This window comes from Meles meles, chromosome 12 (genome assembly GCF_922984935.1).
Source record: "Meles meles chromosome 12, mMelMel3.1 paternal haplotype, whole genome shotgun sequence".
Classification (NCBI taxonomy): domain Eukaryota; kingdom Metazoa; phylum Chordata; class Mammalia; order Carnivora; family Mustelidae; genus Meles; species Meles meles.
The window spans coordinates 56,841,659-56,864,650 of NC_060077.1; the positions used below are offsets into that span (position 1 = coordinate 56,841,659).

At 34.7% G+C, this 22,992-nt stretch overlaps 1 protein-coding gene across 1 annotated transcript in view; it reads right to left on the bottom strand.

The window, feature by feature from the left end:
• The window catches only part of CCDC178 (coiled-coil domain containing 178), a 406,426-nt gene that overhangs the window by 295,329 nt on the left and 88,105 nt on the right, over nucleotides 1–22,992 (bottom strand). The window contains exon 12 of the mRNA XM_046024357.1: nucleotides 8,128–8,311. Coding sequence (XP_045880313.1) covers nucleotides 8,128–8,311 — 184 coding nt within the window. The remainder of the gene's footprint in view (nucleotides 1–8,127; nucleotides 8,312–22,992) is intronic.

The following is a 22,992-nucleotide window of genomic DNA, read 5'->3' on the forward strand; positions in this document are numbered from 1 at the left end:
TTCTAGTATTAAAAGTAATCCTTAGGGGCGCCTGGGTGGCTCAGAGGGTTAAAGCCTCTGCCTTCGGCTCAGATGGTGATCTCAGGGTCCTGGGATCAAGCCCCACATCGCATCAGGCTCTCTGCTCAGCAGGGAGCCTGCATCCTCCTCTCTCTCTCTCTGCCTGCCTCTCTGCCTACTTGTGATCTCTGTCTGTCAAATAAATAAATAAAATCTTAAAAAAAAAAAGTAATCCCTAAACACCCAAAGTTTAAAAACTAGAAATCATACAATGTTTGCTCTTAGGCCGCAATGGAATTAAACTAGAAATCAGTAACAGAAAGTTCATTGGAAAATCCCAAAATATATAGACTAAACACTGTATCTCTAAAAAACATATGGCTAAGGAATACATCTCAAGAAAAATTTATAAGTATTTTGAACTAAATAAAAAAAACACAATTTATCAAAATTTGTAGGATACAGCAAAAACAGTGCTTAAGGAGAAATTTACAGCACTGAATGTATATATTACAAAAGAAGACAGATTGACACCAATAGTCTAGATTTAAGCCTTAAAAAACTGGAAAAAGGAGAGAAAATTAAATCAAAACTAAGCAAAAGAAAAAATAGTTAAGAGCAGAAATCAATGAAATTGGAAACAGAAAATCATAGGGAAAAAATCAATGAAACCAAAATGTGGTTCTTTGAAAAGATCAATAAAATTGATCAGCCTGAAGCCAGATAAACTAAGAAAAAAAGAGAGAGGACACAAATTACTGATATCAGAAATGAAAGCACTGATCACTACAGATCCCTTGGATATAGAAAAAAACAGTAAAGGAATACTATGAAAAATTCTATTTTGAAAAATTAGATAAGCTTGATGAAATGGAACAATTATTTAAAAGGAATAACCAGTCAAAACTCATACAAGAGCATATCTGAATATGCTTCTATTAAAGAAATGAAATTAATAATTAATTACCGTCCAAAACAGAAAGCACCAGGCCCACATGGGTTCACCAGTAAATTCTATCAAACATTTAATGAAGAAATAATACTAAATCTCTACAATCTCTTTTAGAGGACAGAAGCAGAAGGATGCTTCTTAACTCATTTTGTGAGACCAGAGTCACTATAATATCTTCAATAAGCTAAAATGTGTGTGTGTTGGGGAGATAGGATATTTACAAAAAATCTACAGCTAAAATAAAAGTTTATGGTGAGAAACTAAAGCTTTCCTACTAGGATCAATTACAGGCGAGGATGATTCTTCTCAACATTCCCTTTCAATAGTGTATTAGAGAGCTTTGAAGATAGATTGATTTAAAAAAGTAAGTAAAAAATATACAGATTTGGAAGAAATAAATAAATCTGCTTTCACAGATGACATAATTGTATATTTAAAAATTCAAAAGAATTAACAAAAATATTCCTGAAAATAATAAGCAGTTATGTACAGTTGCAGGACATACTGTGAATTAACAATCTTCCCTTGTTTTTCTATATGCTGACAATGAACAATTAAAATTAGAAATTAAAAACACAATGATTATTTATATCAGTTCCTCCCAAATGAAATAATTAACTCTAAATCTAGAAATATATGCATAAGATCTATATAAACAAAACTCTAAAACTCTGATGAATGAAATTTTAAGAACTAGATAAATGTGGAGATATTCTATGTTAACACATAGGAAGACCCAATATTGTCAAGAAGTCAGTTCATCCTAACATAATCTGTAGATTCAATTCAATCACTACCAATATCCTAGCAAGTTATTTTGTAGATATTGACAAAGTGATTCTAAAATTTATAAGGAGGGGCAAAATGCCCAGAATAGCCCAAACAGTATTGACAAAGAAAAAAGGAAGAGGCATAAATACAGTCAGCGTGAAAACATACTATGATGCTACATTATTCAGGACAGGGCAGCACTGACAAAAGAACAGACAAATAGATCACTGGAACAAAAAGAATCCACAAATGGACCCACAGAAATAAGATCAATTGATCTTTGACAAGAAAGCAAAGGCAACACAATGAAGCAAAGACAGTATTTCCAACAAATGATGTCAGAACAACTGGACATCCTTATGCAAAAAGAAATGAAGCTAGATGCACTTTATACCTTTCACAAGTGTTAATTCAAAATTGATCCATAGACCTAAATGTACATTACAAAAATGTAAAACTCCTAGAAGATAACAAAAGAATACCTAGATGATCTTGGACACAGCAATAACTTTTTAGATACACCACCAAAGGTATGATCTGTGAAAAAACAATAGTAATAATCGATAAGCTGGGTTCATTAAAATTAAAATCTTCAGCTCAATGAAAGTCACAGTCAAGAGAATGAAAGACAAACCACAAACTGGGAGTAAGTACTTGCAAGAGACAAATCTGATAAAGATCTGTTATTCAAAATATACAAAGTACTCTGAAAACTTAACAGCAAGAAAACAATATGTTAAAAAAGGGGTCAAAGATGTTGAGGCAGCCAGATGGCTCAGTCAGTAAAACATGGGACTCTTGATTTTAGGGCCATGAGTTCAAGTCCCATGCTGGGTGTAGAGAGTACTTTAAAAAGGGGGTGGGGGGGTGGCAAAGAACTTAAGTTACAACTCACCAAGTAAGATACACAATGGCAAATAAGCAAATGAAAAGATGCTATACATTATCTGTCATCAGGGGAATGTAAATTAAAACAACCATAAAATATCACTACATGGCTATTACAATGGCCAAAACCCTAATCACTGACAACATCAACTATTGGCAAGGATTTGGAATGAAGGAACTCTCACGCATTGCTGGTAGGAATGCAAAATGGTACAGTAACTTTGTAAGACATTTTGGCAGTTTCCTACAAAACTAAATATATACTAATTATAAGATCCAGCAATCATGTTCCTTCATTCATACCCAAAGGAGATGAAAATGTATGTCCGCATAAAAACCTGTACATGGATACTTATAGTGGCTCTATTTAAAACTGCCAAAACTTGGAAGAAACCAAGATGTTCTTCAGTAGGTGAATATACAAATAAACTATGTCAATCTAGATATAGAATACTATTCAGTGGTAAAAAGAAATGAGCTATCAAGCCATGAAAAGACATGACAGAACCTCGAATGCATATTAGTAAAAGAATCTATTCTGACAAGGCTACATACTGCATGATTCCAATTATATGATATTTTGGAAAAGGCAAAACTATGGAGACAGTGAAATACTAGGGGTTGCCATAGTTGCCATCAGTGGGAGAAGGGATGAACAGGTGGAGCACCAAGGATTTTTAGGGCAATGAAAACACTCCATATGATACTACTATGATGGATACATATTATTATATATTTGTTGAAAATATAGGCATGTACACAACCACACCAAGAGTGAACTATGGTATAAACTATAAATTTTAGGTAATTATGGTTATCCAGTGTAGGTTTACCCCTGGTAAAAAATGTTCCACTCTGATGGGGGATGTTGACAATGGCAGAGGCTACGCATGTGTGGGGGTCGGGTCAGGGGTATATGGGGAATCTCTCTATCTTCTTTCAGTTTTGTGAGGACCATAATAATTCCCTAAAAAATGAAATCTAAAAGGTGATCCTAATATGGTTATTTTGAAATTTTGAGCCTGAATGAATCTTTTTTGGTTGGCATACATACCTCCTTAGTGTCTGACTGACTAGTTTATACCAACTTCAGCATCAGAAAAATTTGTTCCCGAATTCTACACAGCTACCTAAACACTATGCTACTTTGGGCAAATCATTTCACCCCAAAATGAACATACTAATAACACCTTCACAGTATTATGAACCCTGAATTAACATGTATAAAGAGTAGCCTATAGTAGCCTTGCAGAAAACTGTCTTCCTTTCTGCTTATTTCTTCTTTTCTACCAAGTTTCCACTTCATTCTAGTACTATGATTTTAACCTAGAACCAGAGTGGCCTGATGTTCTTCTTTTCCACCAAAACTCTAGTATGTTCAAACAAAAACTCTCCAAATTCCTGCAGCTTCCACAAAAGCCTTCTATTTAAATGTCAAGAAGTACTTAATATCTGATAAAAGCTTTGAAGATTTTTCTTTTTTTTTTTCATTTTATTTTTTCAGCGTAACAGTATTCATTCTTTTTGCACAACACCCAGTGCTCCATGCAAAACATGCCCTCCCCATTACCCACCACCTGTTCCCCAACCTCCCACCCTTGACCCTTCAAAACCCTCAGGTTGCCCCAACCTCCCACCCCTGACCCTTCAAAACCCTCAGGTTGTTTTTCAGAGTCCATAGTCTCTTATGGTTTGCCTCCCCTCCCCAATGTCCATAGCCCGCTCCCCCTCTCCCAATCCCACCTCCCCCCAGGAACCCCCAGTTTGTTTTGTGAGATTAAGAGTCATTTATGGTTTGTCTCCCTCCCAATCCCATCTTGTTTCATTTATTCTTCTCCTATCCCCCTACCCCCCCATGTTGCTTCTCCATGTCCTCATATCAGGGAGATCATATGATAGTTGTCTTTCTCCGATTGACTTATTTCACTAAGCATGATACGCTCTAGTTCCATCCACGTCGTCGCAAATGGCAAGATTTCATTTCTTTTGATGGCTGCATAGTATTCCATTGTGTATATATACCACATCTTCTTGATCCATTCATCTGTTGATGGACATCTAGGTTCTTTCCATAGTCTGGCTATTGTAGACATTGCTGCTATAAACATTCGGGTACACGTGCCCCTTCGGATCACTATGTTTGTATCTTTAGGGTAAATACCCAGTAGTGCAATTGCTGGGTCATAGGGTAGTTCTATTTTCAACATTTTGAGGAACCTCCATGCTGTTTTCCAGAGTGGTTGCACCAGCTTGCATTCCCACCAACAGTGGAGGAGGGTTCCCCTTTCTCCACATCCTCGCCAGCATCTGTCATTTCCTGACTTGTTAATTTTAGCCACTCTGACTGGTGTGAGGTGATATCTCATTGTGGTTTTGATTTGTATTTCCCTGATGCCGAGTGACGTGGAGCACTTTTTCATGTGTCTGTTGGCCATCTGGATGTCTTCTTTGCAGAAATGTCTGTTCATGTCCTCTGCCCATTTCTTGATTGGATTGTTTGTTCTTTGGGTGTTGAGTTTGCTAAGTTCCTTATAGATTTTGGATACTAGCCCTTTATCTGATATGTCGTTTGCAAATATCTTCTCCCATTCTGTCAGTTGTCTTTTGGTTTTGTGAACTGTTTCCTTTGCTGTGCAAAAGCTTTTGATCTTGATGAAATCCCAATAGTTCATTTTTGCCCTTGCTTCCCTTGCCTTTGCCGTTGTTCCTAGGAAGATGTTGCTACGGCTGAGGTCGAAGAGGTTGCTGCCTGCATTCTCCTCAAGGATTTTGCAGGAAAGAATGTCCAATGGAAAAAAGACAGCCTCTTCAATAAATGGTGCTGGGAAAATTGGACAGCCACATGCAGAAAAATGAAATTGGACCACTTCCTTACACCACACACGAAAATAGATTCCAAATGGATGAAGGACCTCAATGTGAGAAATGAAGATTTTTCTTGTTACAATATTACATTCTTCAGACAACACTGAATGATTTTCTGTTCATTCCATCAATACCATAACTGAATACGTATTACCTTTTTACCAATTTATCTCCTATCCTTGTGGATAGTTTTATCCTGGGACTTGGCTAACAGTGTCTTTTCTGAATAGGCCAGTTATTGGGATTGAAGGTATTAAAAAATTGGGACAAGTCATCTGTAATTGTTGGAAAGTTCTAGAAACTGTTAAATATTTGTTCAGGGTTGCCGCTAGTTTAAGACTGCCTAAATCTTACTGAGCATTGTATAGGCACATTAATTAGAGGAAATGTAACTCAAAAGTTCTACTTATAAGGTTTCAAAAGCTTATTTCTCAAGGCTTGCTCAGATGTGGTAATGCTATAATTTCTAGAAGACATGAATTAAGAGCAGAATCAACAAATATATAAAGTTGCCTTCAAGAAAAACACGATACCAAGACTCAGAAAATTAAATAGATTTTTATGACTTAGTCAATGGAAGACAGTGGGGTTATTACAAAGGCAAAACGACAAACCTGAATTACTCCAAACCTGAATTATCCATTTTATTTATTTTTTCAGCGTAACAGTATTCATTCTTTTTGCACAACACCCAGTGCTCCATGCAAAACGTGCCCTCCCCATTACCCACCACCTGTTCCCCCAACCTCCCACCCACAAACCTGAATTATCTAAGGACTATCTAGAAATTTATTTATTTATTTTTCTTTTTTTTTCATTTTATTTATTTTTTCAGCGTAACAGTATTCATTCTTTTTGCACAACACCCAGTGCTCCATGCAAAACGTGCCCTCCCTATTACCCACCACCTGTTCCCCCAACCTCCCACCCCTGACCCTTCAAAACCCTCAGGTTGCCCCAACCTCCCACCCCTGACCCTTCAAAACCCTCAGGTTGTTTTTCAGAGTCCATAGTCTCTTATGGTTCGCCTCCCCTCCCCAATGTCCATAGCCCGCTCCCCCTCTTTTTAATTCATTATGACTCTGACACAGATATACATGTATACATCAGAGAAAAATAATGCCTTATATATTCAGCTCAGACATTAGTGGAAGTGTTTAGCAATGGGGAATTATTTCCTAAAATGCATAATTTCTTTCTGTTGCTTCTTTCTCTGTCTTAGCTACCAAAGGATAGAGAAAGAACCCAATTAACAATTTCTTCAGTTTTTCTGGAATAAAACCAGGTGACACTTAACACTTTGTCTTAGGTTGGTAAATCAAGAACAGTAAAGTCACATCAAATTTGTAGTCAACCTATAAATTGTATTTTATGGCATCAGGAAAACTTAGAAAAGAATAAACAATTCAATATAATATCCTTCTTAATAGATGAGTGCCTCAGGCTAGTGACGCCATATAGCTGAAGAACTGAAGGCAGGTTATGATAGCTATGAGATAAATATGTGAACAAAGCTTTCCTGTCCATTGAAAATATTAAACATTGTTAAGTGGCCAAATTAGTGGTTGATGTCTTCACTGATATCCTCAATGGAAAAAAAAATTTATTATTGGCTATAGAGAAACACAGACTAATGAAAAATTAAAGAAAATTATAAATAACATTTACAATGTTATTATATATGCTAAACCATATGCTTTATGTTTTTAAAATAAACTTGAGGTTAATTTTTACTATAATAGTTTCTATCATACTAATTTTGGAACATATGTGGCATAAAAAACCCACTGAGTAATCCATGGGAAGGAACAGAGGTACAATACACTAAGTCCATCGAACAGGTGGATTCAGTATGGGAACAAATTCCTAGCCTCTCAGATATAGAAACATTTATTGGAAGACAATCTAAGGGTCCTAAATTTAGAAAGCGCAAGGGAAAGTCTTCACTGACTGAAGTGCTATTGCAAGGTTTGAACATAGAACACAGATTCTGTATTTTATAAATAATTGTATGATAACAAGTCTTCAATAAGTAAATGCCAAAGATGGGAGCAGTGTGAGTATGATGTGTGATGGACAGAAGTAGCCTGTTAAGGTGCTCCCTTATGTGGGGCAAAATGGGAGCTGACTTTGTTAGTGTCTATACCAAATGGCAGGGGTGGCTATTCGTAACATTTCTCATGTAGGGATAGATTTGAGGCCTATGACCAGTTATTTCTGTGGAAACACTGTGGTCTACTAAGCACTGCGTGGTGCTCAGGAATCCAGTAACTTGCAGGCCTGATGTAGGTAATCCCTTTCCTTATATTAGTAAAGGTGCAAGGGCTCTTCCCAGCAACTACACATTAGATACACAGGATGAGTTTAAGCCAAGCACCACTCTTCTCGTGATCAAGGTAGTTTAGGGTCAGTAATAGCAAAAAACAGATGTTAAGTGTTGATTAGCTACACGGAACCCCATTCCTTTTCCATTCATGCTGGGCGTCTGAAGAGAAATTATTTCATTCAGATTTATTAGAAGGAGTAATTATTTTAAAAGGCTATTATAGCTTAAATTAAAATCAAACTATCATCAACAAATCAATAAAACTGAGGTTAATTACCTTTTTTTTTTTTTTTTTTACAACTAAGTAGAACACAGAGATACAAACCTTGAATTTTCTTCTCACTTCTGCTATTTTCTCTTCTAATTCCTCTGTTTTAAATTTGGTTAGGTGGAAAACAGCACCAAGCTGATAAGCTTCCCTGTATAGTTGTTTAAGAAATTCTTCATTTTTGGACCTTAGTTTCATCAAAGATTGGATTTCAGACTCCAATTCTGCTTTTTTCTTTATACTGTTAAAAAAAAAAAAGATCCATATGATTATTCCACGAGAGTATATATTGAGGCAAATATGCTTAGTAATAGTAAAAAAGGAACAAGAGCATGTTTTATGTTGCCAAAAATATAAAATAATCAGATACTTAACTAAAACTTGAGTACAAAGAATATGACCCCAAATTATACTTATTTTCCTACTTTTCCTGTTGGCTATTCTTGTCAAGCTATGCTTAACCTCAGAAGGATCTCAATAAGAAAGGATTGGGGACCTCAAATTCTCAGCTTTCAGAGAACTCATTCTTTCTATATCAACCCCTCCTTTCAATCCCATACAACACTGCTATTAAGAATAATCAAATATGAGAAAAATGCAGTCCATGAAAAGAAGAAACAAAACTTAACAAAAGAAAACTAGTAACTAAAACAAAACTTTCAAAAAGAAAAACAGGGGCACCTGGGTGGCTCGATTAAGCATCTGTGTTTGGCTAAGGTCATGAACTCAGGGTCCTGGGATCAAGCCCTACCTACATTGACTGGACTCCCTGCTCAGTGGGAAGTCTGCTTCTCCCTCTCCCTCTGCTCCTCCCTGCCATTCATGCTTTCTCTCTCAAGTGAATAAATAAAATCTTTAAAAAACAAACAAACAAGCAAAAAACAAAAAGGAAACCAATAGTGAAGGAGAAAGAGTTAATGGAGGGAAAAAGTAAGACATTAGATTGGATACCACCTTTTTCAAGAAACATACCATTGAGGCATACAAGATAAGAAGAAAATACAAAGAAGACATAGCTACATTCACAAATAAGGTAACCATCTCCACAGAACAGAAATAAAACTGGAAAGCAAAGTAAAAGTGGAGGAGAATCAGCAAGAAACTAGCTGAAGGTATGTGTTGCCTGGGCAAGGTTCACTGCATCACAGGAGGGGTTTAGATCAGTTGTACTTGTTTGTTAAAGAACCAACTTACTGATAAGGTAAACTTACTGATAAAGGTTTTTAGAAGGCACTACAGCATTGGGAAGGAACTACAGCATTGGGAAAGAAAGACCCAGAAACCAAGAACTCAACCAATGGGTAAAGAAAAAAAAAAAAAAATTGAAACAACATACGAGAAGCAGTTCTAGAAGGGAAATTGATAATAGTAAGTGCCTACATTAAAGAAAAAGACAGATCTCAAACCACCTAACTTTACATCTCAAAGAACTAGAAAAGTAAGAACAAACTAAGCCCAAAGGTAGAAGAAAAGTTGACAACAACCACAGCAAAGACAAGTGCAATAAACTAAAAGCTATAGAAAAGATCACCAACAAAAAAATGGGTTTTTAAAAAAATACATAAAAACTGACGAAACTTTACATTAAAAAGAGAAAGAAAACTCAAATAAATAAAATAAGAAAGGGCTACAACTAATAACACAGAAATACAAATGATCAGAGAAACTACTATTATGAACAATTATGTGCTAACAATTGGATACCTCGGAAGAAACGCATTCCTAAAAATACACAGACTGAATCATGAAAAAATAGACAATCAGAACAGATCACCAATGAATAAGAAAACTGAACCAGTAATCAAAAACTCCTAATTAAAAAAAAAAAGACCCAACCTATGACTTTACTGGTAAATTCTACCAAACATTTAAAGAAGAATCAATGCCTATTGTTCTCAAACTCTTCTAAAAAATGTAAGAAGAGGGAATGCTTCTGAACTCAATTTATGAGGCCAGCAAACATAGACAAAGCCAGACAAAGAGATTACAAGAAAAGAAAATTACAAGCCAATATCCTTGATCAATATAGATGCAAAAATCTTCAACAAAATCCTAGAAATTGAATTCAACAACAATTTAATAGGATCATACATAATAACCAAGTGGGTTTTTATCTCTGGGATGCTAGGATGGTTAAAATATGCAAATCATTAAGTGTGATACCTCACTTTAGGATAAAAACATGATTATGTCAATAGAAGCAGAAAAAGCATTTGACAAAATTCAACATCCATTTATGATAAAAGCTCTCAAAAGGGGCGCCTGGGTGGCTCAGTGGTTTGAGCCTCTGCCTTCGGCTCGGGTCATGATCTCAGGGTCCTGGGATCGAGCCCCGTGTCGGGCTCTCTGCTCGGTGGGGAGCCTGTTTCTCCCTCTCTCTCTGCCTGCCTCTCTGCCTGCTTGTGACCTCTCTCTCTGTCAAATAAATAAATAAAATATTTAAAAAAAAAAAAAAAAGCTCTCAAAATACTGTATATAGAGGGAATGTATTTCAACATAATAAAGGTCACATAGGACAAGCCCACAGTTAATATCATGCTCAGTATAAAAAGCTGAAGGTTTTTCCTCGAAGATCAGGAATAAGCCAAAGGTGCCCACACTTACATTATCTTTTCAACACGGTACTGAAAGTCTTAGAGCATTTAAGCAAGAAAAAGAAGTAAAATGCAATCCAAATTAGAAAAGAATAGTTAAAATTTTCTGTTTGCCGATGACATAATCTTATATAGAAAGAACCCTAAAAAACTCCACCAAAAAACTGTTAGAACTAATACATAAATTCAGTAAAGCTGCAGAATACAAAGTCAATACACAAAAACCTGTTGCATTTTTATATACTAACAATGGATGATCTGAAAAAATGAAACAATCACATTTACAATAGCGTCAAAAAATAAAAAACCATGTTGGATAAAATTTAACTAAGGATATGAAAGATCTATACTCTGATACTGTCCATAAGACACTGATGAAAGAAATGGGGAAGACAGAGACATGGAAAGATATCCTGTGCTTATGGACTGGAATATATAATAATGTTAAAATGTCTACACTACCCAAAGCAATCTAGAGATTCAATGACTCTCTATTAAAATTCCAGGGGCATTTTTCACAGATACAGAAAAAAAAATCCTAACATTTGCACAAAACTACAAAAGACTCTGAATAGCCAAAGCAATCTGGAAAAAGAAGAACAAAGCAAGAGGTATCACACTTCCTTATTTCAAACAATATTATAAAGCTATAGTAATCAAAGCAGTATGATACTGGCATAAAAAACAGACACATATACCAATAAAACAGAATGAAGAGCCCAGAAAAAAACTTTTGACAAGGATGCCAGCAACACACCACTTTCTTCAATAAGTGGTGCTGGGAAAACTGGACAGCCACACTCAAAAGAGTGAAATTGGCTGGACCCCTATCTTGGCCACTTATAAAAATTAAATTAAAATAGATTAAGGACTTAAATGCAAGAACTAAAACTATAAAGCTCCCAGAGGAAACATAGGGAAGACTCTCTTTGACACCGGTCTGGGCAATTTTTTTTTAAATTTTCTTTTTACATATGACAGCAAAAGCACAGTAAAGAAAGTAAAACATCAAGTGGGACTATGTCAAATTAAAAAGCTTCTGTTCAGCAAACAAAACAAACAAAACCAAAAAACAACCCTCAATAACTTGAAAAGTCAACATAACTATGGAGAGAAAATCTATTTCAAACCATTTATGTGATGACCACTAACGTGATAAGACATTAATATCCAAAATACATAAGGAATTTGTGTAATTTGGTAGGTAAAAACCAAATGATGTAAACTTTAAGTATATATAATTTTCTAAAAAACTAAATAAAACATGGAAGTACTTTTAAATTAATAAGAATGACTTTGGATCTAGAATATAATACTTTGAGACAAATCTTGTTTGAAGGGATTGAATAGAAAACAGAATGTGAGTTCATGGAAACAGGAATGTGCACTTAGGATTTGCTATAAAGAACAGAAGGGCTGGGAGGCAGGGCTCTAATTTATTTTGTGTTTTCTTTTTTTCTGAGATGAGCAATATTATGCCATGTTCATATGCTATTAAAGTAGAGAGAAATAATGACAACCACTAAATGTGTAAGAGCAAATGGCATCCAGGGGCGCCTGGGTGGCTCAGCTGGTTAAGTGCCTGCCTTTGGCTCAGGTCATGATGCCAAGGTCTTGGGACCACTTCACGCTCTCCCTCTGCACATCTCCACCCCTGCTCATGTTCTTTCTTTCTCTCTCTCAAATAAATAAATAAAATCTTTTTTTAAAAAGAGTAAATGGCATCCACTTGGCAAGTGTGTGGGTAATGGGAACTCCTATGTAAGAACTGTTTCTGTTATTATATATTAATAGAGAGGAACACAGGGTATGTAAACACAGATGCAAATAGGTTACGAAGAGTAAGAGGCAATTCTCACTTGATTGCTTCTATGTCCACTATTAGTTATTTCAGAAGATTTTTAGCATTAAAATGAGGGCAATGTGGGTGTTAGGAATGAAGAGTGATACGATGTGAAATAGTTCTCAGAAAAACTGAATTGTCTAAAAAACTTTTGGTAGTGCTGAATGTCACTTAAAAATTATAGAATTCAAGTTCTACTCAGCAGCAAATTTTCTGCAGTACTAATGAAGCTTAAATATGAGGGCCTCTAAATGACCCCAACCCCTTATAAAGTTTTTGAGTGTCTCTAACTGTTTTCAAATGGTCGTACATTTTTCATAAAGTTTGTAAAAATAAGATATCTTAATCAAAATTTATTAAGACTATTTTTTCTGACATTATTTATCCTTCTCAAGTGGCACTGAATTTGTTGTGGGAATTCTATATTCATAACCTTGTATTCTTCATGAAGAGATCACATGTTCTATTAACTCTTAGGGCCCTACTAATTTTTATATCCCACCTTCTTGTCCTTTAGGGTCCACCAAGACAGGATCCACTCAAGGTGAGATTAATTAACACAGCTGTATTTTACTTCAGCCACATTCAGCTGTTGGGATCCTGCTTTAGTTCGATAGGGCTTTTCAAGTCATTGAAATAAAATTTGAAAGTTATTTAAATGAATGCCTATTTTGGTCAGATATTAACTAGATTCTGAAAAAGAAAGAAGGAAGTACAAAAAGGTGGGACATAAAAAATTAGTAGGAATAAAAAAAAATTAGTAGGAATAACAGACTGGTCATCTTGAAGTGTCAAATAGTTGTTGGAGTGAGGATAATAGTACAGTAAGTAAGCTGGGAAGAGTGGTGTCTGTTGTGAGAGTGTGGATTCTTCAGATCGAGACCAGGAGGTGACTCCATTAATGGAAATGATAAGATGTAAGGGTAAAACTATAAGAGAAGGTGATTTGTATGAGATGGAAGAAAAGACTGTTGGGAATGTGGAAGTCTAAAATTTGAGAATCCAAGTTCTTGCGTGTGCTAAATACAGACCAAACTGACTGCCTCTAAAGAGAGACAGAGAGAAGAGAAATGGGAAGAGTAATTTATTTGTAAAATTTTAATTCCTTAAAAATATCTAAAATAGGCTAAAATATTGGTGAGTAGTTAATCTGAATGGTGCATAAAGCATTTTCTCTTTCAATAGCTGAAAAAGTAAAAAATTAATAAAAGCAAAATAGTTTAAGACCATTCATTGAAAAGTGTGCTGGGAAATGCTGAAAAAATCATATTCTGTACTCCTGTGAAGTAACTCAAATTAATAGGCTGGTAAAATATAGCTAAGCGAGTATGAAAAACACAGTACCCTGTGGATTCATTCTAAGTATTCCAGGCTATTTAACAACTTCAATAATATTCTAATTGCTATCTCTATAAATAAATCACTATCCTGTTAACTCTTGATAAACACATTTCATAAAATATACCAGTATGTCTTTATGGTGTTCAATAGCTTTTTTGCTCATTTCCCCTGATTATCAACCTCATCTTTGGATCACTGCAGTTACAATGGCACTGTCTTGCTTCAGGTACAGTAGGGCATTAGGACTAGATATTTCACAGAGCTTGAAAGAAAGAAAATGGCTATACAGAAATTCATACCACACAGTTAACTTCAAGCAAACTAAATACAAATTAATCAGTTTCAAATCATCTTAAACAAGTTCATTTTGCTTGACTTAGGTTACTGAAGCCTGCCTATCATGTGAATAAGCAATCAAGTTAAGTTGCTTGCACAAGTCAAATGCTTGCACAAGTCAAATGTAAAAGGTCCATTTCTAAAGGATGCTGGCTTATCTTAAAGACAAAATTGCTAATTATACATTGTACAAAAGGTAAACAATCATGTTTCATTATCATCAACAAAACATCTTGCCAATATTTGTATACACAGTCATGGACAAAGTCTATTGAGAAATATGACATCTCTCTTTCAGTGTTGCCATTTTTTAAATGAACTATATATGAACAATAGATCATAAACTGAATTAATTATGTAATTTATTCAAATAGTGTAACAGTTGGAAATGACATCAAGTAGTGAGACAGTGTTCTAGTGGAATCTTAGAATATATGTATCAGTGAAAATCTGGGAAATTTTCATGAGGGAAAATTTCACAAGGGCATTAATAGATGTACGAGCATCAGTGATTTGCTTAAAGAGTTTTTATTATTATTTTTAGACCTAAGGAAAAAAGAAGCTGGGATTAAGGGGAAGGTGATTCAGGTAAATAGAAGAATAAAAAAGAAAAAATAAAGAAAAGAGTACGAAGAACAGAACTCTTTTGAGAAAGCAGTGAGTATAGGCAAATAGAGATGGAGAAATAAATAAAGTAATAGGCTTTTGATTTCTTTTGGAAGTACTAAGTATCATGTCCATAGTTTGCTACATGTCAGAGACAGGAATCAAGGCTTCCTAGTGGATATAAAGAGGCAGTATTTCTGAGAAAGGACATAAATTTTAGATTCAGATACACTCACAATCAAATTCTAATTGTTCTTTATGTAATATGGGAGGATGGTTTCATACACAATTTCCTTATCTGTAAAATTTGCTTAATAATACCTATCATTAAGGTTGTTATAAATATTAGGCTTAAATACATTGAGAATAATATATACACTGTAATTATACATATTGAATAACATACACAAATGATTTAATAAATCACTTTTTGTTAATCAGAAAGTATCAACAGCATGGATCTTTATTATAGTGCCACCTGGTTTAATGAAATAGAAGAGAATGAGAAAAAGGAAGACAAATAAAAAAGGCAAATAATCATTAATATTACTTTGGAGTCCCATCCAAGTACTAACCAGGGAGACAAACCATAAATGACTCTTAATCTCACAAAACAAACTGGGGGTTGCTGGGGGGAGGTGGGATTGGGAGAGGGGGAGCGGGCTATGGACATTGGGGAGGGGAGGCGAACCATAAGAGACTATGGACTCTGAAAAACAACCTGAGGGTTTTGAAGGGTCAGGGGTGGGAGGTTGGGGGAACAGGTGGTGGGTGATGGGGAGGGCACGTTTTGCATGGAGCACTGGGTGTTGTGCAAAAAGAATGAATACTGTTACGCTGAAAAAATAAATAAAAAGGGAAAAAAAATAAAGCAGAACAAGAAAATCTAAAAAAAAAAAAATATTACTTTGGAGAAAAATGAGATATCACAGGTGACATCAGAACAAAAGTATCACAGAGAGAATAGGAGCACAGAGATACTGAAACAAAGAAATAAATAAGGATAACAAATACTTATATTCAGCTTTCATTAGTTCATTATGTGATTTATTTAACACCTAATGAGAAGAACATAGACAAGCACACAGATACACACAAACACAATGCCTAAAAGTAAAGCAGTTAGCTGAGAGGAAACACAAACAATCAGTAACTGTACACAGTGTGACAAGTCCTGGGCGAAAAGTATATGGAATCAGAGGAGGTTAGTTAAATGAATAGTTACGAGCATTGATTGCATATCAAGTGCTATGTGAGGTGACTGGGACACAAAGATGAATTAAAACTAAGTTTCTCAATTTATGAAGCAAATTTTTTGCTTCATGAAGCAAAAAAGACACACAAAATAATAGATCTTGGTGCAATCATAGGTATAATAAAAAAATAAAAAAGAAGCACTTAATACCACCTGTTTTGGGGATAGGGGAATACAAGTTACCAACAGGGAAAACACCTAGGAAGAGTTAATGTTTGACCTATTGTATGAATGATCAATTAATTTTATTTATATATGTAAAGCCAGAAAAGGAGGAAAAAGTGCAAGGGAAGGAAAAGAAAGGAAATTTCAATCAGAGGAATACCACAGACAAATATTAAACCTTAAAACAATATAAGTTTGGATACATTAGCATTTTAATAGGCTAGAACACTGAGATCATGGAAAAGAGTGGTAGGAGAAGAGTCTGAAGATTTACAAATTTAAAGTGTCTAATCTAACAGTCTGGGAGTTTAGGCTTTATGCTACAGTCTGTAGGGAGACTGAAGCTTTTTTAAGATGCAAAAAGAATGAATACTGTTACGCTGAAAAAATAAATAAAATGAGAAAAAAAAAAGATGCTGAAAGTAACATTTCGTTCTTTGTAGGTAATTTGCAAGGGTAATGTTTATATGCTGGATTTGAGGACTCAAACTTGGAGTATGGCAGACTAGCCAGAAGCCTATTTTAATATTCCAGTTAGGAGACAAATAGGGCATGATTTATTCCATTGATAATTAAAACAGACAGAAAAGCATCATTTAAAAGATGTACTCAAAGAAGTTGGTAAGATGTTGGCTGTAAGCAGGTAGAGAGGCATATAGGATGATGCCGGAAACTAGTACTTGGTGGTAATGGTGTCAAGATATGATGTTAGGAGAGGGGCTAGATGGTCAAAATGATACTATCAGGAGAAATATAGATGTGTATAGAGATTAAAAAGTAAAGAAAAGTACGACATATGTTAAGATAATGAGAGCAAATAAAATTTCTGGAACTGAAAGTAGACCATGGATGTAAATGGGTTGTGGTTAGAACTCTGAGCTAATCTATTAGTGACAGGCAGAGCTAAATGAGCCACTGTAACATTCCTAAAGAGAATAGCTTCACAGAGTTCAAAGGAGAACCAAGGGAGTGACATGCTGAATCTCAAAAAGGGATAGCATCAGAGAAGGCAGAGACACAAATGCTTGGCTCACACGCAGAGGAAAAAAGACAGACAATAATACTGAAGGCATCTGGGGGTTTTAGAAAGGGAGATGTGCTGTTGTTGTTGTTGTTGTATTTAACTTCAGTGAGATAAATTTTGGTAGCATGGTCATTTCAAAAGCCAGACCGCTGTGTGTCAAAAAATGATTTAGTCAAGCAAATACTGTTAATAATCTAGCAAATATTGCTAATTATGTGAAAACTTTAATGGGAACGTAAGGGAAATACTGTGTGACTACTGAAAATACAACTAGAATAAAGGCAAGGTTTTCATTTTAGCTTGGAAGAAGGTTAATGATGAATACAAATTGAAGGAAAAAAAGTAATGAAGATGTTAGAAATAGAAGTGATAAGAAAAAAACTACATCCTGAATGGGGCAAAAGGGATTAAGACCAAGAGCAGAGAAAGAGGTGTTGGCCTTAAAGAGGAAGTACCATTTACCACTTAAAGGTAAAGAGGCAGGAAAGTGGTTTGCAGATATTACCACAGTAGAATACATTGGTTTGATAAAATACATCATGTCTTCAACTTTTCCTGCCCATATGAGGAAACTGTAGTATAAAGAAAATTAGAGTTTTCTTTCTGAGCTTATCTTGTTTGGGATTTATTACGACTCCTGAATCTAAAGATTCATACTTTAAAGAATTATGGACTGTTAACTGTCATTGTCTTTTTGAATACTGCTTTCCCATTTTCTCATTTACTTCTCATTCTCTTCTCCACAACTCTTAATATTTCTTCCATATGTTTTGTCTCTTTTGCTCTCTTTGCTGCATTCTTTGTTCCTCTTCATGTTTCCAAGTATACTGATTCGTTTCCCTCCCAGCTGCATTTGCTATTTAATTAATTTGATTAAAATTTTTAATTTTAATCAAAGTGAATCCAGTTTTAAGCCCTACAAGTTTTGATGAGTTCTTTTTCAAACCTCCCTGAACTGTTTGACAGTGTTCTATTAGTTTGTTTTGTAACCATTTTAAGTTTACTAAGGCAGAGTTATTCTAACACTATCATTTGAAATTATTGGGGGTGTAAATATACTACTGATTATTTCTGCTAACTCTCATTCATGTTGAAATTTTCCCTATTGTTTTACATTTCGTGAGCTCATCTTTAAAAGATTTACTTTTCATCTGAGAAAATCTCGTGTGGCCTCAGCCAATTAATTTTTCTAGAGAATATTTATCAAAGTAAGATAATTTCCTAAAATGACAATTTCTTGGTTACGAACACCTAGATGGCATATATAAATGAATATATCAAACAATTGTGGGGAAAAAAAAAAAAAAGCCAGACCGTTCTCGCTTGTTTTTCTCTACCCAGGTTTCAGGCTTAGGCAAACACACTTTCTTGTCTCTACCTTTGCTTGTGGGTTTATTTTTTCTGCTCCACCCATTCAAATGCCTTTACTTTATCCAGCTCCCTTACTTGCTCAGAATTCATAGCCCATAGCCGATATCTGAAGACACTAAAATTTAATTACCCTGTTTACCAAGATCAGCAAAGTTACTCTCCAATTCATATTTTCAGATCAGCCAAATATCAAATAAAAATTTAACTTGAAGTTGTTCAGTTTTCTTTCATTGGTCCCTGAGGATTTCCTTTACTTTGTCATAAGCACAACAGAATGTTTACCCTATTTATGCTCCATCTACAAGTATCTTACATTCTTATTATCAACATTGCAGGAAATGTAAATTCTCATTGCTGTTTTATCTACTTACTCTTTTTAGATATTTCATCCTGTCCTTTTAATTGTGACTCAAAATTTGTGTCTTCCTCATTCTGTGCTATAGATCTATGTATCTAATTTTTACTTTTCATTTCATTTGAAGAACTATTAAGAATCTGAAATTTAATATGACCCAAAGAGACATAATTGTATCTTCTCCAAAATCCTCTGCACGCTTTCCTCAATCCCTTGTAACCTCAGCAAATAGCCCAACCATTTTTCTCCCCTCACATTTTATATTCCATCTATCAAAAGATCTGGTTCACACTTCCTTCAAAATATATCTGAAATCAGCTATTACCATTTTTATTGAAAAAAACCTTGATCTATGTCATCATTATTATAAATTTTCTGAATTACCAAAAAAGCTGTCATCCTTCCTATATGCACTAAAGTGCATCCTTCACTAAGCTGCCCAACAGATCTTTCTAAAATAAAATGTACTATCCTTTAAATGCATTCAATGTTTTCATCTATATTCCTTTATCACAGCCTACTTATGGGCTTGCAGTATCTGGTTCCCATCTGCTTTGCCAACATTTGTTTCCTTAAATTACTCTACCCACATACAATTTTCCAGGAACTCTGACCTCCATTCTGTTTCCAGAACACATAGGATCTTTACCCATCACAGGGAGTTTTGCAAATTCCATTCCTTTTATTCAACAACTTCCCCTCTGGATCAGCTCAAAGCTGGCATGTCTTCTTCATTCAGGTCTCAATCCAAATGTTACCTTCTTAGAGATAGGTGTTCCTAAAGGTCCTTTAAAGCTGAGCTCCCAATCATTCCCTGCCCCTGTCAGTCAAGCACATTATCCAATTCTTTTCTTCGACACAAGAGTATCAGTGACTGATTTTTTAAAAAATTATCATTGCACATGTTTATTACCTATTTAGGAGAATGTAAATTTAAATGCTATCCCCAGCATTTAAGCAACATTTCATATAAAGCAAATGTTCAGGACACACAAACACACATACATGCACAAACACATATACACTCTCACAAACTTGCATTTGCTACTTAGGTCCACATTTTCTTTAAATATAAATCTTGATTATGAAGTTCCTCATAAGCATAAAGTTATAATAGTCTACTGGCCATAACTATGAGATTATAAAATCACCACATAAAGTAAAAATAAAGATACATGAAACTATTTCTTATGTTAACCACGGAATAATAAAAACAATTGACCTTTATATTATTTTTGTATCTCTTACAATGTATAGTGTGTAACATATAAATATTTTCTATCAAAAATGCCATTCAACAAATATTTAGTGCACACCAACAATGTGTCTGTAGATTAGTGACTAGATTAGTCCCTGAGGATTCAATAACAAGGGAAAATACAGACAGGTTCTACCTGCAAACATTTCTAAGGCAGTGGGTGTGCAGCCATGCAAAAAGTGTACATTTTATCTTTTTTTATTTTATGCATAAAACATCACCAAGGCTATATTATTTTTAAGAGGAAAAATAGTTAAATAAATTTGAGATCATCATAGAAGGCAGAATATGTCTAGAAAACCACAGAAATGAATAGGGGAAAGAAATCACAAGCAACAAGTCACTAATGGCTAAAATGAGCTGCAGCTCCAGAATTTCCTGTAGCTAAAGCCATTCCTGCTTTTTTCTAATCATACTTGTTAGGCTGCTAAGAAAGTTTAGCTTCTATAATAATTATTACCTTGGCGGTTCATTGAAAGCAGGAAGTTTCCCTTTCATATATATATATTGAAACTTTATGCATGTAATGTAAATTCAATAATAGATTAATAAATTATTGAATGTATTTTTTGTTGGACTGAATTAACAATTTATGTAATTTAATGTCTGTTTTTAAACATAACATTTTATTGAAGTAGAACATTTATAAAGAAGAGTATGCAAATCAAAGAATACAGCTTATTACATTTCATTGTGAATGGACCAGTAATACCTTCATTCAGACAGAAAAAACTGAACACTGTCAGCAGAAATTCCTATGTGTGCTCTCCCAGTGACTATCATCCAACAGGAGGTGCAATCCTGAAGTCTATCACCACCATGAAAATTTGTTAGTGTTTGAACAGGATCATATGTATATACTATTACTATGTCTTCTTTTACTCAATATTATGACTACGAGATTCACCTAAGTTGCTCTATGCAGTTGAATTCTATTCATCCGGCTCCTGATTTTGGCTCAGGTCATGATCTCAGGTTCGTGAGATCAAGCCCCATGTTGGACTCTATACTGCACATGCATGCTACTTGACATTCTCTCTCACCCTCTCCCACTGCTCCCTACCACTTGCTCCCTCTATCAAAAGAAAAATCTAAAATCTTACTTCTTATTAACTACTGTTAATATCTAGTAACGCTTCAACTATCCAGCTATCTATATTTTGGCCAGCACTACACAGTTTAATGATTATTTAATCTTTTGTTTGTTTAACTATATCACAGAGTTGTTTATGATCACAAATCACTTAAAAATTATGATTACCTTGACTGGGTAATCATTTTATTAAATTATAAAACAATATTACATTAGGAATTTAGTTATAATCACAATAGAAACTTTGATTAGAACTTGATTTTTCTCATTATTGAATCATATTCCAAAATTTTATATACTCCTACATTTACTAATTTTAAAAATATAGGGGCGCCTGGGTGGCTCAGTGGGTTAAAGCCTCTGCCTTCGGCTCGGGTCATGATCCCAGGGTCCTGGGATCGAGCCCCACATCGAGCTCCCTGCTCTGCGGGGAGTCTGCTTCCTCCTCTCTCTCTCTGCTGCTTTTCTGCCTAGTTGTGATTTCTCTCTGTCAAATGAATAAAATAAAAAAATATATATATATATTTTTCCAAGACTTACTATAAAGCTATAGTAATCAAGACAGTAGGGTTTATTAGTGAAAGAGCAGACAAATTTACCAATGCAACAGAAGAGAGAGCCAAAAATAGACCCAAGAAATAGAGTCAAATGATCTTTGACAAAGAAGCAAAGGCAATAGAGTGGAGCAAAGATCATCTTTCAACAAATAGTATTGGAACAACTGGACAACCATGTACGAAAATATGAAGCTAGACACAGACCTTACACCTTTCATAAAAATTAACTCAAAATGCATCAGAGACCTAAATATAAAATGCAAACTATAAAATTTCTGAATATAACATAAGAGAAAAACTAGATGAGCTTGGACATGGCAATGATCTTTTAGATACAATGCCAAGGCACAATTCATGAAAGAAATAATTGATAAGCTAGACTTCATTAAAATTAAAATCTTTCACTCTTGTGAAACCCAAGGTCAAAAAATTGAGAAGACAACCCACAGAGAAAATATTTGTAAGGGACACAGCTGGTAAAGACTTGTTATCCAAAACATAAAAAATACTCTGAAAAGTCAACAGAAGGAAAAAAAATTAAAATTAGGTCAAAGACCTTAATGGACATCTCATCAAAAAAGAGAAGTATACGAATAATATCAAATAAGTATATGAAAATATGCTTCACATCATATGCCGTTAGGAAAAAGCAAATCAAAACAACAATAAGGTATCACTACACACTTGTTGGAATGGCCAGAATCCAGAACAGTGACAATACCAAATGCTGGTGAGGATGTGGATCAACATGAACATTCATTCATTGATATTGGGGATGCAAAATAATACAGCCCCTTTGGAGGACAGTTTGGCAGTTTCCTATAAAACTAAATATATTCTTATCATACGGTCTGGCAATCTTGTTTATTGGTATTTACCCAAGGGAGCTGAAGCCTTTGTCCACACAAAAATCTGCACATCAATATTTATAGAAGGTTTATCTATAATTGCCAAAACTTGGAAGCAATCAAGATGATCATCAGTAGGTAAATGGATAAGCTGTGGTACATCCAGATATGTATAGTTCTCAATACTAAAAAGAAATGAGCTATCAAGCCATGAATGACATGAAGAAACTTTAAATGCATATTAGTAAGTGAAAAAATCCAATTGAAAAGACTACA